This window comes from Vipera ursinii (genome assembly GCF_947247035.1).
Source record: "Vipera ursinii genome assembly, chromosome: 6".
NCBI classification, from domain to species: domain Eukaryota; kingdom Metazoa; phylum Chordata; class Lepidosauria; order Squamata; family Viperidae; genus Vipera; species Vipera ursinii.
Window position 1 is genome coordinate 3,188,894 of NC_139515.1, and position 14,911 is coordinate 3,203,804.

Consider the following 14,911-nt stretch of genomic DNA (forward strand, 5'->3'; position numbering starts at 1 on the left):
TTGGTTAGTTTCCATCCGTCATTTCTTGCTTTACCTTTTGGTGCCTTGGAAAATAAGAGTTTGATCCCCTCGTCTTTGTAGGAGCCCCTCAAATGCTGGAACACTGCTATCATGTCACTCCTAGACCTTCTTTTCATTAGACTACCAGGGGTAGGCAACCTCGGCTCTTTTGACTCGTGGACTTCAACTCCCAGAATTCCTGAGCCAGCATGGCTCAGCTTGGAAACCCCTCCCTTTCCCCTTAGCGTGGCTGGCTCAGGAATTGTGGGAGTTGAAGTCCACGAGTCATAAAAGAGCCAAAGCTGCCTACCCCTGGACTAGACATACCCAGTTCCTGCAACCATTCTTTGTTTTAGCTTCCAGCCCTCTAATAAACCTTGTTGCTTTTCTCTGCAGTCTTTCCAAAGTCTCAACATCTTTTTAGTACTGTGATGACCAGCACTGTAATACATGCAGTATTCCAAGTGTGGCCTTACTAAGGCTTTGCAAAGCCGTTCTAGAACTTCACGTGGTCTTGATTCTATCCGTCTGTTAATGCCGCCTAGGATTGCGTTGGCTTTTTTCGCTGCTGCTGCACACTGCTGGCTCATATTTAAGTGATTGTCCACTAGGACTTCTCAGCTTCCTGATCGCCTTCAGAGATTTTGGACCTCAGTTCTCATAATCCCCTGCTAGATTGGATACTGAGGCCCAACACGCACCGAGGAGATTGCGTTGCAAGACATTGCTGTAGAGCTATGTCCTCTTTGACACGGACGGCCTTCAGACCTTCTAGACTACAATTCCCCTAATCCTCACTTAGGAAGGGTGCCGAGGCCCTCTGCGTTGTGATGCAGAAGGTTGCTTTTTATCCAAAGTTGCTCTTGGAAGTTAGCAATTTGTGAAAATTTACAAGCAGGATGAAAATGGATCCTGGATTTCATTAGATGTCAACATCTTACGATTATTGCTAGAAGTAAGCCAATAGTATATGCTTTAAAAAAAAAGGCTAATGAGCTGAGCAGAGAACCAGCTTAGAACTTCAAGGGGAGAATCAACCTGACAGGACGAAGAAATTTCCTTACAATTAGAACAATTAACGAGTGGAACTACCTGCCTTCAGAAGTTGTGGGTGCTCCAACACTGGAGGTTTTTCGAAGAGATTGGACAACCATTTGTCTAAAATAATGTAGGGGCTGTTGCTTGCTCAGGGGGCTGGACTAGATGACCTCCAAGGTTCTTTTCCACTCTGTTATTTCGATCCTATTTTGAGTTGAAAAGCCCTTTTAAAATTCATCGAGGAATCTGGCTACTGAAAATTGGATCAGAGTCCATCAGCTCTGTGATAAAAATGGACGCTGACTTTGGCTCTAGCGAAGGCTGAGTGACTCAAGTGTTGATCAAGCCTAACCTAATTCACAAAAATGTTGTGAAGATAAAATTGTGGGAGTACATTGTGTAATATCTGGAGTTTCTGAAGGAAACGCAAGCCCAAAGCAGAGGACCACGCCCTTGTGCCGTCTAGCTGCTTCCTTCGAGTTTCATACGTCGCTTTTAAAAATGGAACTGCTTTTATGTTTTGTCTCTTTCCTATCTGTCGGCCAGCCAGAGTCGCCTTACCAGTGAGAAGGGTGGCATATAAATTTAGCATATTTAGTAAATAAATATGCTAAAGAAACGTGAAACCATCTTCTTCACTGAAGCTGCACTTGCTAAAAATAACAATTGGTTTGTTCGCATGATGTGATTTTGGGCCGCACATTTTCAAACAATGTGTTTTGCTGTTTTGGCGGGAGATTCAAATGGCAATCTTTCCATAATCACGGGTCACGTGCAGGGGTGGGATTCAGCTGGTTCGCACCACTTCGGCAGAACCGGGAGCTATTTTTTTTGTCGCCCAGGCCCAGAACGGACTTCCGTAAGCGGCATCCACATCTATTTGAATCCCACCACTCCTTCACTTCATCCTTCCTTCCTTCCTTCCTTCTTTCCTTCCTTCCTTCCTGTCTGTGGTGGGATTCAGCCAGTTTGCACCACTTCGGCAGAACCGGTAGCTAATTTTTTGCTGCCCAGATCCAGAACGGACTTACGGAAGCGGCATCTACACAGAGAACCAGTTGTTCACATATTTGAATCCCACCACTCCATGTCTCCATCTCTCTTTCTCTCTCCAAACCAGATTCTACCAGTACTTTATTCAGGGATTAGATGGCTTTTCGCAGGAGAAGGACAGGCGGAGTCAAGAGAGGAATCAGCCTGGAGTCCTTACGTTGCCACAAACGGTCTGAATTCAACCTCTTGAAGTCCGCTCTTTATCTAGCATCAATTTAATGCTGACCGTTACTTGACTCACTTGTTCTTGTGTTAATAGGCGGGAGCAACGAATCACCTTAACGAGAATTTAGCCTGAGGTGTCCCGATTCTTCATGCCAGACGCTTTGCGCTCTAAAGGGAAACGTAGTAATAATGGCATACTCACAGCGGCACGTTGTAAGACACTCTCTGGGCTTGTATAAAGTCTTTCGGCTGGTGTTGCGCAATGACTTGCCAAGTAATTCCATTGTTTACGCTGTACTGGAGCAACACAGCTTTGTCCACAGTGTTGGGGTCACTGAGATTTGTGTTGCAGCTATCCGTTTGTGAAAGGCTTCCAATTTGCAAAACGAACATTATTTTGCTGGGGGTGTGGGAGGGGGGAGAGGGGAAAGCAGATGATAGGAAAGAGAAGGAGTTAAATCATGATCTACGACAAGAACAAAAGAATTATCCAAACACTGGCAACTGCCCCCAGACGCAGAGACGCACACGCACACGAAACCACATACACAAAGACAAAGCAATGAAAGCTTTGGAATTCTCAGTAAATTAGCCCAACCGAATAACTCACATTATTAAAACTGTTATATAAAATTATTATAGAAATTAGTCATTCTGTATGCGCCGTGTTTTTTTGGTTTTTTTTTTACGACTGATGACTTTAATGTTTTTTTTAAAAAAATGTTTTGTTTTTTTATTAAAGAGTTTTACAAAAACAAAATTTTACAATATATCCCCAAATCCCTCCCACCCCAAACCCACCCACTTCCCCCCCCACTTCCCAGAGCTAAATACAGGATTATAGTTACAATAAACATATTCTAAATAAAAATTATGCATAATATACAATTAACCAAATTCATAAGGTGCTTTAACTCCCCTTTAATATAACTACAAACAACGTGCCAATAACAATATCCCACTAAAATCTACTCATAAGCTAAATGGAACTTTTTAGTCCCATATTTGTTCTGAATATAATTTATCCATCTCCTCCAAACTGAAATATATCTTTCTTGCGAGTGATCCTTCAAATAAGCAGAAATCTTAGACATTTCTGCAAGATTCGATACCTTAAGTACCCATTCTTCTATAGTGGGCAAACTATCCTTCTTCCAATATTGTCCCACCAGTAACCGTGCTGCTGTTATCAAGTTCAACATCAAATTGATTTCTTTAGTATCACAATCTACAACAATGCCCAATAAAAACAATTGCGGAGAAAACTTTATCTTTCTCTTAAAAATCTGTTGAATGTTCCACCGAATTTTAATCCAAAAAGCTTTTATATTTCTACAAGTCCACCACATGTGAAAATAGGTAGCTTCTAAACTACCACACCTCCAACATTTAGACTGTAAATTAGGATACATGTTGGACAACTTCTTGGGATCCAGATGCAAAATGTTTTAAACTGTTAGCTGCCCAGGGTGATTGGATAAACGAGGAAGTATTTTAGGTTTCTAAAATTTACCTTGCTCGGGTTAAATCCAGGGCCTTCGTCACCGCTTGCCTTATCTGGCAGCCGTTGAAATACAGAGAATCCCCATGCGCGTAAGGGGCTAGCTGTCCACATCCGTTTCCTATCACTCCACCCTGAATAATCTCCCAGTTTATTTCGGTAATTCTGGCCGACTCGAAGTTATCTTTAATGTAGCTGGGAAGTTCATGGTTGAAAACAGAGCAGTCATCACCTAAATAAAATAACATAAAATAAAAGAAACGAAAGCATCTCCCATCAACAGATCTCAAGTTATTGCGACTGACAACGTACGTTGGTGTTTTCAAAATGATGCGTATGTCAACTCGTGCCTTTTAACCTGGACGGATGCAACGCAGAGGCTCGAGGTACCGTACGGCCCCTTGTGTAGAGTTAGTCCCAGGCTTAGTTATTTTCCTCACTAAGCGGTGCATAAAACGCGACATGATCGACATAAAGTGACACAGGTCTACGGAGGAATTATGGGACCGTCATTTGTACTTCCGCAGCTGTCTGGTTTGGTAGAGCAGCCAAACAAGGCAGAGACAGACTTCAACGTACAGTTAAAGGTAAAGATTCCCCCGCACATGCGTGCTAGTCGTTTCCAACTCTAGGGGCCGGTGCTCAAAAGCCGAAGAGCCAGCGCTTGTCTGAGGACGTCTCCGTGGTCATGTGGCCAGCATGTCTAGACGCCAAAGGCGCACGGAACGCTGTTACCTTCCCACCGGAGTGGTCCCTATTTTTCTACTTGCATTTTTACGTGCTTTCAAACTGCTAGGTTGGCAGAAGCTGGGATGAGTAACAGGCGCTCACTCTGTTACGCGGCACTCGGGATTCGACCCGCCAAACTGCTGACCATCTCATTGACAAGCTCATCGTCCTAACCCACTGAGCCACCGCGTCCCTTTTTTTACGTACAGTTAGGACTGCAGAAAAAAACAACTGCAAACAGTCTGCCTTCCACTGAGGAGATGTACTGTATACTGCTACAGGTCAGAAGGAGGGCTGAGAAAATATTTACAGGACCCACCACATCCTGGACATAAAGTGTTTCAACTCCTCCCCCCCCAGGATGCTGCTGTAGGGCATTGCAGGTCAAAACAGGACAAGAAGCAATGGATGGAAACTAACCAAGGGGAGAAGCAACCTAGAACTAAGGAGAAACTTCCTGACAGTTAGAACAATTAACCAGTGGAACTCCTTGTCTCCAGAAGTGGTGAATGCTCCAACACTGGAAGTTTTTAAGAAGAGACTGGATAGCCATTTGTCTGAAATGGTATAGGGTTTCCTGCCTGGGCAGGGGGTTGGACAAGATGACCTCCAAGGTCCCTTCCAACTTTATTATTATTATTACAACTAGACACAAAGACGGTTTCTTCTCCTAGGCCTTCTGCTGAACTCATAATCCTCACAGCACTGTCTTATGTCCAAGCACATTTACCCATGTAGTATGGCTGTGTTAGTACCAGGGCTTTTTTTCTCATAGAACGCTCAGAACGGAGTTCCGGCACCTTTTTTGGATGGAACCTTGTAGGGTAGGCAAGGCAGGTTGTATGACATGTGTGAGTTCCGGCACCTTTTTCTTTTACAAAAAAAGCACTGGTTAGTACTATCCTTCTCATCCTCTCATCTTTGCTACTACATTCTCCTATTGGTATCTTGTGATTTATCACTTGTTGTTTGCATCTTACAATTTATGATTCTGTCTTTTGATTTATGATTCTCTTATGACGAAAGCACCAGAGGGCAGGAGAAGGGTTGGAAACTGATCAAAGAGAGAAGCAACCTGGAATTAAGGAGAAACTTCCTGACAGTGAGGACAATTAACCAGTGGAAAAGTTTTGCCTCCAGAAATCATTGGCGCTCCATCACTGGAGATTTTTAAGAAGAGCCTGGACAGTCACCTGTCTGAGATGGTGTAGGTTCTCTTGTTTGAGCAGGGGGCTGGACTAGAAGACCTCCAAGGTCCCTTCCAGCTCTATTCTATTCTATCTATGAGCTATGACTTACCACTTTGCTGTTTATATGTACACTGTGAGCTTCTGCACCGGAGACAAATTCCTTGTGTGTCCAATCACACTTGGCCAACGAAGAATATTCCTGTTCCTATCACGTGACCACATCATTCAAGAACAGCAATCACGGCACACCTCATTGCTGTCATTTAGGCAGGACTGCAGGCCATTAAATGAGTCCTAGAATGTTTGCAAGTGGGCTGGTAGGTAGGCAAGGTGTGATGTGAGCACAACAGGAGCAAGGGTGGATGCTGCTGGGTGGGGATATTCGAAAACCGGGGTGTCAAACTCGTCACGTCACATGACGTGTCACAACGTATCGTGACTTTTCCCCCATTGCCGGAGCTGGGGCGGGCACGGTTTCGGCACGACACATTCAGCCCGCGGGCCGACAGTTTGACACCCCTGTTCTAAAACCATTCCACAGCAACCTAGAGCAGGGGTCCCCAAACCCTGGTCCGTGGACTGGCACCGGGCTACAGCATGCCAGAAACTGGGCCGTGGCAAACAACTGAAGCCTCATCTGTGGGATGCAGGTAGCACGTAAAACCACGCCTCCTCCGGCTCACGGAAAAGTTGTCTCCCCATTGAACTGGTCCCTGGCGTCCAAAAGGTTGGGGGCCGCTGACCTAGAGCTCCACTAGCAAAGTAACAACGCAACCTCCCACGAGAGTAGCCATCACAAAACACCATTGAAAAGAGCACAGCCACACTCTGCAGCAATCCTGTACGTGGGAAAAAGGACACAGAGCATCTGCACAGGATCTGACCTTGGTGTTCCTCATCACAAATGCAAACGGCCCCCGTGGTACAATATCCGTGGCCGCTGCACAGCTTGGGGCACGCTTCTCCGATGTAGACGTGATCTATTGCCCAGCTTTGTTTTTCTGGCTCTTCTCCTTTTTGGATCCAGCGGAACTGGGTCGCACTAGAAATAAAATGGTCCACAAGTGGACACAAAAGAGGTCAGCCTGGCTTCCAGGTAATAGGTCAATGCAGATAGCCCTCGACTGACAACGATTCGTTTAGTGAACGTTCGCCTTTGCAACGGCACTGGGAAAAAGGAACTTCTGCCCGTTTTTCACAGTTAACAACCACGGCGGTATTCCCAGGATCCCGTAATCAAAATCCAGATGTTTGGCAAGTGGTTTCATATTTATGACAACCGCAGTGTCACGGGGGGGGAGGTCACGTGATCCCCTTCCGCGACCTTTCTGACAAGCAAATTCAATGGAGAATCCAGCTTCACTTAACAACCGCGTTACTACCTTAGTAACCTTAACAACTGTGGCAAGAAAGGTCGTAAAACGGGACAAGGCTCACTTAAGAGCTGTCTCGCTAGGCAGCAGAAATTTGGGGTTCCGTTGTAGCCGCGAGTTGGGGACTAGCTGTAATTTGTGTTATTCTGGCATATAATATAGACACCTTAAGTAGTTATTAGAAAAGTTAAGGGCTTTCGTATCCTATAGCTTTGAATGATGCTCACTTGCTTTCTGGGCACGACTGTTTATTTATTTATTTATTTATTTTGGGGACTTATATGCCGTCCTATCTCCCGAAGGACTCAGGGCAGCTAACAACAATAAAATACAACGATACAAAAGTTAAAAAGAATTAAATTAACAGCCCCAATAGAATAAATTAAAATTGAAGTTAAAAATTAAAAAAACATTTTAAAATCCCTGTCGTCAGTCCAGGTCAGCCTGATGGAAGAGAAATGTTTTGAGGCCGCGGTGAAAGTACCAGAGATCCGGGGCCATCCGGAGCTCAAAGGGAAGTTGGTTCCACAGGGCTGGCGCTCCCACAGAGAAGGCCCTCCCCCTGGGGGTCGCCGGCCGACATTGTCTAGCCGACGGCACCCTGAGGAGGCCCTCTCTGTGTGAGCGCACTGGGCGATGCGAAGTCGTTCCCGGTAACAGACGGTCCTGCAAATATCCGGGCCCACTCTCTATAACAGGGGCCCCCAAACCCCGGTGTGTGGACTGGTACTGGGCCGCGGCATGCCAGCAACTGGTCCGCACAAACCAGCAAAGTCCCATCCGTGGGATGCAGGCAGCACACAAAACCACGCCTCCTCTGGTCCGCGGGAAAACCTGCCTCCATGGAACCGGTCCCCAGTGCCCGAAAGGTGGGGGGACCTCTTCTCTATAAGATATGGACAGCATTAAAATGTCCTTTTCCAAGACCCCAAAGTCAGCGCATCTTCCGCGTGCTGATACGCTGCCGAAGGAGCGCGGTGCTTCTTCGGAGAGGGACGTACCTGGAGGAGACGTGATCCGGCAGCTGGATGGTTATCCTCTTCCAAGTGGAGCTGTTGACGGAGTTATAGATGGTCGCTTCGTGGAATTGAAAGGGGGAGCAGCCAACGCTGTTGGAGGAGGAAGGCAGGCACTGGGTCTGGACCAGCTGCCAGAAATCTAACCTGAAGGACAGCAAGAGACATGATGTTGCGAGGAGTGGGAGGGAGTGGCAAACATGGGTGGAAAAAAACAACAACACCCCTCACACCTGAGCGGCTTCCTTACTTTCTCCGTAAGCCTTTTCGCAGCCTGTTAAAAGAGCCGGCTCCAGTTTCTATCTGCCTTCGTTGGACATGGTAAGTTCACAGGAGATTGGGAAGCCACTGGTGGACTTTCCACGCTAACACAGGGCTTTGGAGACTGGCTGTACCTTTGGGTTCACCTGATGACTGTTTTTTGTATACTGTGTGTGTCTATGTCTGCCTGCCTGCCTACCTATTTCTATTATCTATCTATCTATCTATCTATCTATCTATCTATCTATCTATCTATCTATCTATCTTCTATCATCTATCTATGTATCTCTATCTATTTTCTATCTACCTATCATCTATCTATATCTGTCTACCTACCTATTTCTTCTGTCTATCTATCTATCTATCTATCTATCTATCTATCTATCTATCTATCTATCTATCTATCTATCATCTATTTATCTTTTCTCTATATATCATCTGTCTGTCTGTGTCTGTCTGTCTGTCTGTCTGTCTGTCTGTCTGTCTGTCTATCTATCTATCTATCTATCTATCTATCTATCTATCATCTATGTATCTCTATCTATTTTCTATCTACCTATCATCTATCTATATCTGTCTGTCTACCTACCTACCTATTTCTATTATCTATCTATCTATCTATCTATCTATCTATCTATCTATCTATCTATCTATTTCTCTCTATTATCTATTTCTCTTTCTACGTATCTATCATCTATCTATATCTATATCATCTCTCTCTCATTCATCTATGTCAATCTATATCTTAACAAGTTTCTCATTTAGCAACATAAATTTTGGGCTCAATTGTGGTCGTAAGTTGAGGGCTACCTGCATTAGTCAGAGTTGAATCATTGAAAAAACAAAACCGTCTTGGCCACAACCAAGTCGTTTTGCATCTGTTCTGTTACGAAGACAGACAAACAAGACACGTTTATAAATTCCAATAATAGAACTTGAATCAAGGGAAACTTCATATGTACAGTTACATTTATATTCACACAAATGTTAAATAATTGTAAAAGAATTATTTTGAATCTTCAAGTCCACCATATTTTCAATACGTTTCGTAATTTACCGAGCATCCTTAGAGTATTCCAGCATTACTGAATGGAGATCACCACAAGATGTTGCCTCACAGCCAACCACAATCTGAAATAATTAAAATGAGATGCATTTTCTATTCGGTTTTGTCATTCTGATAGGAACAATTTATTCTTGCTGTCCGTTCTGGTAGATCATTGCATGTGTTCGTTCCAAAATAGTCAACCCCAAAATATATCCCTACTTTGGCAATAGTACCACTTTATATATGATATTTCACTTCCGCTTCGTTTGGATAAGAATATTTTTCTTCTCATAAACAATAAGATAGTCCTGTCCTCTAGTTACTCATAAGAGTAACTAGAAAGAGAACTGGTTTGGTCTAGTAGTTAAAGCACTGGGAGTTTGTGAGTTCTAGCCCTACCTTAGCCATGAAAGGCAGATGAGTGACTTTGAGCCAATCACCTGGAGACTGTGAGTTGTAGTCCCGCCTTAGCCCTCAAAGCCAGCTGGGTGACTTTGGAGCCAATTACCTGGAGACTGAGAATTCTAGTCCCGCCTTAGCCCTCAAAGCCAGCTGGGTGACCTTAGGCCAATCACCTGGAGACTTTGAGTTCTAGTCCCGCCTTATCAACGAAAGGCACCTGGGTGTCTTTTCCAGCCTAACCCACCTCACAGGGTTATTGTTGTGGGGAAAATAGGAGGATGAAAGAGTAGTAGGTATGTTCGCTGCTTCGGGTTATTTATAAAGTAATAAAGATGGGACAAAAATGTAATAAATAAGACTCAGACATTACTCGTCCAATTGACCCACCGTCTATATATATATATTCATATTAATTTGATGCTATTGTTAGATGCACTCGTGTAACTTCCAAAAATTGCTAATAAGCCAAGTACAGTAAACATTGGGATAACAATTTGAACATATTGATCGGACGTTTCGGGACCAGTCTGGATTTAAGTCAAGGTTTAACTCTGAATGCACAGGAATTAATCTTCTTACTTTAAACTGTATCATGTATCCAGGTTGTATAATGAGTTCCCGAGAGGACAAGATATTATACGTCTGATCTTTTTTCTTATTTGGCCAGTAAAGGTGGAAAGAGGGGTTCCCGCAGAATCCGGCAGTCCTGACCGCATTTGGGTAGAAACTCCAGTTTTCTTCATGGGACACGCCTTCTGTTAAGACCAAAGAGTGAGAATGAGCCGGGGATTTATCCTACGGAAACATGTGCAGAATTGTTACAACACGTTTGTCTGTTCGGGATATGCAAGCACCCTCCGAAGCACAGGGGCCAGATAATAGGCAGCGCAATGTATCCCAAGGCGGCCAAATTATAAATAATTAAGAACATCTTCCCAGTTATCCCATTGGAATTGTTTGTAAAGATGGGGTGTAATCCGGAGAGGTGGAGATGCTGAGAGACAAAAGGAAAAAAAGAAGAGGAATTTTATTACACTATCAGAAAAAAAAGATAACAAAGAGTCTTCTACATTTACCGCCCAAATCCCCCGCGTGCATTTTTCGTGTCAATCAACGGTCCGCGTATCACGAACAGGCAAGTCCTTGACTTACAATAATTCATTTAGTGGCCATGCAAAGTTACGAAGGCCCTGAAAAATGCGGCTTATGGCTATTTTCCCCCCCTGGCAACGGTTGTGGCATCCACAGGGTCACATGATCAAAATCCAGATGCTTGGCAACTGAGTTGTATTTATGACAGTCGCAGCGTCCCGGGTGGTGGTGATGGTGTGTGTCACATGATCCCGTTTTGCGACCTTCTGTCAAGCAAAGTCAGTGGGGAAAGCCGGATTCACTTAACAGCCGTGTTACTAAATTAATGACTGCAGCGATTTACTTAACGACCGTGGCGAGGAAGGTCGTAAGGTGGGGCAAAATTCACTTAACAAATGACTCTGTCAATGCTGCCAACATCGAATGCTTTTGCATTGACAACAGATGGAACTGTAGCCATCTTTTTCCCTTTCGCTTTCAAGAGTTAGATGATGCTGGGAGGGGGGGGATATGAATGAGAGTCCAGCTAGACATAACAACACTAAATTTAGCCTGAGAATCAAGGTTACTGAGCCCAGAGCTGATAAAGAATTGGCAGGCTGGAGAGCTGGAAAGGAAGCCCAACCTTCAAGCTAATTAGGGAATGTGATTTATGACTGTTAATTGGAAGAGGGAATTGTGCTTTGATACTAGGTGCCCAGGGGAGGGGAATTCAGTTTTTGGCTTTGACTATGTTAGTGCCGATATTCTGCTACTCGAATAAAAGATCCTTTAAGGTAAACGATGCCTCGAACTTCTTTTGCAGGGCTTCAGCTGTCGGAACCATGACAGTCTCAGAACGTTTGGGCTCAGTTTTGGTTATAAATCAAGGACTACCTGTATTTAAATTTTCTGGCACTTAAAAGGTTTCCCCTGCCCAACTCTAGGGGGCGGTGGTCATCTCCATTTCTTGACCAAGGGGGCCAGTGCGGTCCGAAGATGCTTCCAGGGTCCTTCTGGTTAGCATGACTATACACCAAGATGCCTGGAACGCTGTTACCTTCCCACCAAAGTGGTACCTATTTATCTGCTCGCATTTGCATGCTTTCAGAATGCTAGGTGGATAGGAGCTGAGGCAAATAACGGGAGCTCACCCCATCATGCAGTACTTGGGTCTCGAACCTGGGCTGTTAGTTTTCCAGGTTCCAAGGCTCAGGCTCTTTAACCACTGAGCCATCGTGCCCTCGTAGGGATTTGATGTCTGGGTAAAAAGTTAGTTCTCTATTTCACAGGTCCCCAACCTTTGGGGCACCAGGGACCGGTTCTGTGGAGAGAGGTTTTCCCATGGCCCAAAGGGGGTGTGGTTTTGTGTGCTGCCCGCATCTTGTGGATGGGGCTTTGCTTGTTTGTGCAGACCGGTTGCTGGCGTGCCGCGGTCCAGTAGTGGTCCATGGACCGGGGGGGGGGTGTTGGGGACCCCTACTCTATTTGATTCTTACCATCATCAAACGTATCTACCAGTTGACTTGGATTGATTTCTGCTCCGCCAATCAGTATATTATCCAGGGCCCACTGAGCACGATCAACACCCGAAACCACAATCCCATTGTTGATCACAAAGGGTTGCCACCAGCGTAGGCGAGTTGTGTTGGTGAGAGACTCTTCTGGGAGCAGAATATAATCGTGCCGGATGGAGATATATTTCTGATAATCCATCTCATGCAGCAACGTCCATGATATTCCTAGATTACGATGGTTCAAAATAAAGAAAAAAAATCAGTAAATGTCTGAGATTCCTTGTGGAGTTCTCTTTACAGCTGATTTGTTATGAGTGCTGCCCTTTTATAAAATAAGAATAAGAATAAGAATAAGAATAAGAATAAGAATAAGAATAGAATAGAATAGAATAGAACAGAATAGAACAGAATATAGAGTAGAGTAGAAATAGAATAGAATAGAATAGAATAGAGTAGAAATACAGAATAGAATAGAATAGAAATATAGGAAAGAATAGAATAGAATAGAATAGAATAGAATAGAATAGAATAGAATAGAATAGAATAGAATAGAATAGAATAGAATAGAATAGAATAGAAATACAGAATAGAATAGAATAATGTAAAACAGAACAGAATAGAATAGAATAATGTAAAATAGAATAGAATAGAAGAATGGAATGGAGGAATAGAATAGAATAGAATAGAACAGAACAGAACAGAACAGAACAGAATAGAAGGAATATAGAACAGAATAGAATGGAATGGAATGGAATGGAATAGAATAGAATAGAACAGAACAGAACAGAACAGAACAGAATAGAATAGGAATAAAACAGAACAGAATACAATAAGGTAAAGGTAAAGGTTCCCCCGCACATGCGTGCTAGTCGTTTCCGACTCTAGGGGCCGGTGCTCATCTCCGTTTCAAAGCCGAAGAGCCAGCGCTTGTCCGAGGACGTCTCCGTGGTCATGTGGCCGGCATGACTAGATGCCAAAGGCGCACGGAACACTGTTACCTTCCCACCGGAGTGGTCCCTATTTTTCTACTTGCATTTTTACGTGCTTTCGAACTGCTAGGTTGGCAGAAGCTGGGACGAGTAACAGGCGCTCACTCTGCTACACGGCACTCGGGAAGAATAGAATAGAATAGAATAGAATAGAATAGAATAGAATAGAATAGAATAGAATAGAATAGAATAGAATAGAATAGAATAGAATAGAATAGAATAGAATAGAATAGAATAGAATAGAATAGAAATACAGAATAGAATAGAATAATGTAAAACAGAACAGAATAGAATAGAATAATGTAAAATAGAATAGAATAGAAGAATGGAATGGAGGAATAGAATAGAATAGAATAGAACAGAACAGAACAGAACAGAACAGAACAGAATAGAAGGAATATAGAACAGAATAGAATGGAATGGAATGGAATGGAATAGAATAGAATAGAACAGAACAGAACAGAACAGAACAGAACAGAATAGAATAGGAATAAAACAGAACAGAATACAATAGAATAATGTAAAATAGAATAGAAGAATGGAATGGAGGAATAGAATAGAACAGAACAGAACAGAACAGAACAGAACAGAACAGAATAGAATATGGAAGGGATCTTGGAGGTCTTCTAGTCCAGCCCCCTGCTCAAGCAGGAGAACCTATACCATTTCAGACAAATGATCTTTATGATCTGTGGACTTCAACTCCCAGGATTCCTAAGCTGGACATGCTTTCTGGGAGCATGGAAGCCAGGAATTCTGGGAGTTGAAGTCCACAGGTCATAAAAAGGCCATACTTGCCCACCGCTGTGTTAGACTGTTAAACTAATAGAAATAATGTGTTAGGCCCTCTATAAATCACTTGCCTCCATCTGTGGAATAATCCAGTAGAACTCCTTCTTTTCGACATGTCGGTCTGTGGCAAGTGGTCATGTTGCTTTCACTCCCTATTCTTCCCCAGTATTGCAGAAACCTGGATTAAAAACGTGGAGCTAATTTAATTTACTGGAAGAAACTACACGCGTGTTTAGTGTTAAAATATCTTCGTTTCTCAAGGTTCTCCGGAGGGAATCAACGGAGCTCAACCCGAGACTTCGTGTGCGTTACTTAAAATACGTTAAACCTCCCAATTTCTTTTTTCTTTTTTTTTCTTTTTAGGTAGGTCTAGCTCGATTTCTTCTCAACTGTCTGAAAAGCGAATTTCAGAAATTAGGTGTTTGGATAGGGATGGACCAGATCGGCCATCTACCACGAGCATTTATAACGGAGTCTTTTCCAAACCTGCCTACCTTCTACACTTTGCTTGTTTTCTCGCATTTTCTGGGCTAAATCCATCCAGGGATTGAATCAAAGAAAGGCTAATCCTTTCAACAGGCAGAATTAAAAAAAAAAAAGTGCACGGGCCATAGGGCTGCAGTGAGCTACCCTTAACAAGGTGGACTATATATATATATATATATGGTTCATCTTTGAAAGGGTGGATAATTTATGAAATTATTGATCACTTTGCACGCGGTTAGCCGACGGACGTGGTCAGCTGCGGAAACAAGTCCTTCCTTTT

The 14,911-nt window shown here is 43.5% G+C and overlaps 1 protein-coding gene across 1 annotated transcript in view; it reads right to left on the bottom strand.

Annotated features, from left to right (window-relative positions):
• The window catches only part of RELN (reelin), a gene marked incomplete at its 5' end in the record, with an annotated part of 292,461 nt that overhangs the window by 13,478 nt on the left and 264,072 nt on the right, over positions 1-14,911 (bottom strand). The window contains 8 exons of the mRNA XM_083366535.1: positions 2,459-2,656; positions 3,770-3,989; positions 6,561-6,718; positions 8,051-8,212; positions 9,384-9,457; positions 10,356-10,531; positions 12,347-12,589; positions 14,217-14,323. Of these exons, the coding sequence (XP_083222661.1) occupies positions 2,459-2,656; positions 3,770-3,989; positions 6,561-6,718; positions 8,051-8,212; positions 9,384-9,457; positions 10,356-10,531; positions 12,347-12,589; positions 14,217-14,323 (1,338 nt within the window). The remainder of the gene's footprint in view (positions 1-2,458; positions 2,657-3,769; positions 3,990-6,560; positions 6,719-8,050; positions 8,213-9,383; positions 9,458-10,355; positions 10,532-12,346; positions 12,590-14,216; positions 14,324-14,911) is intronic.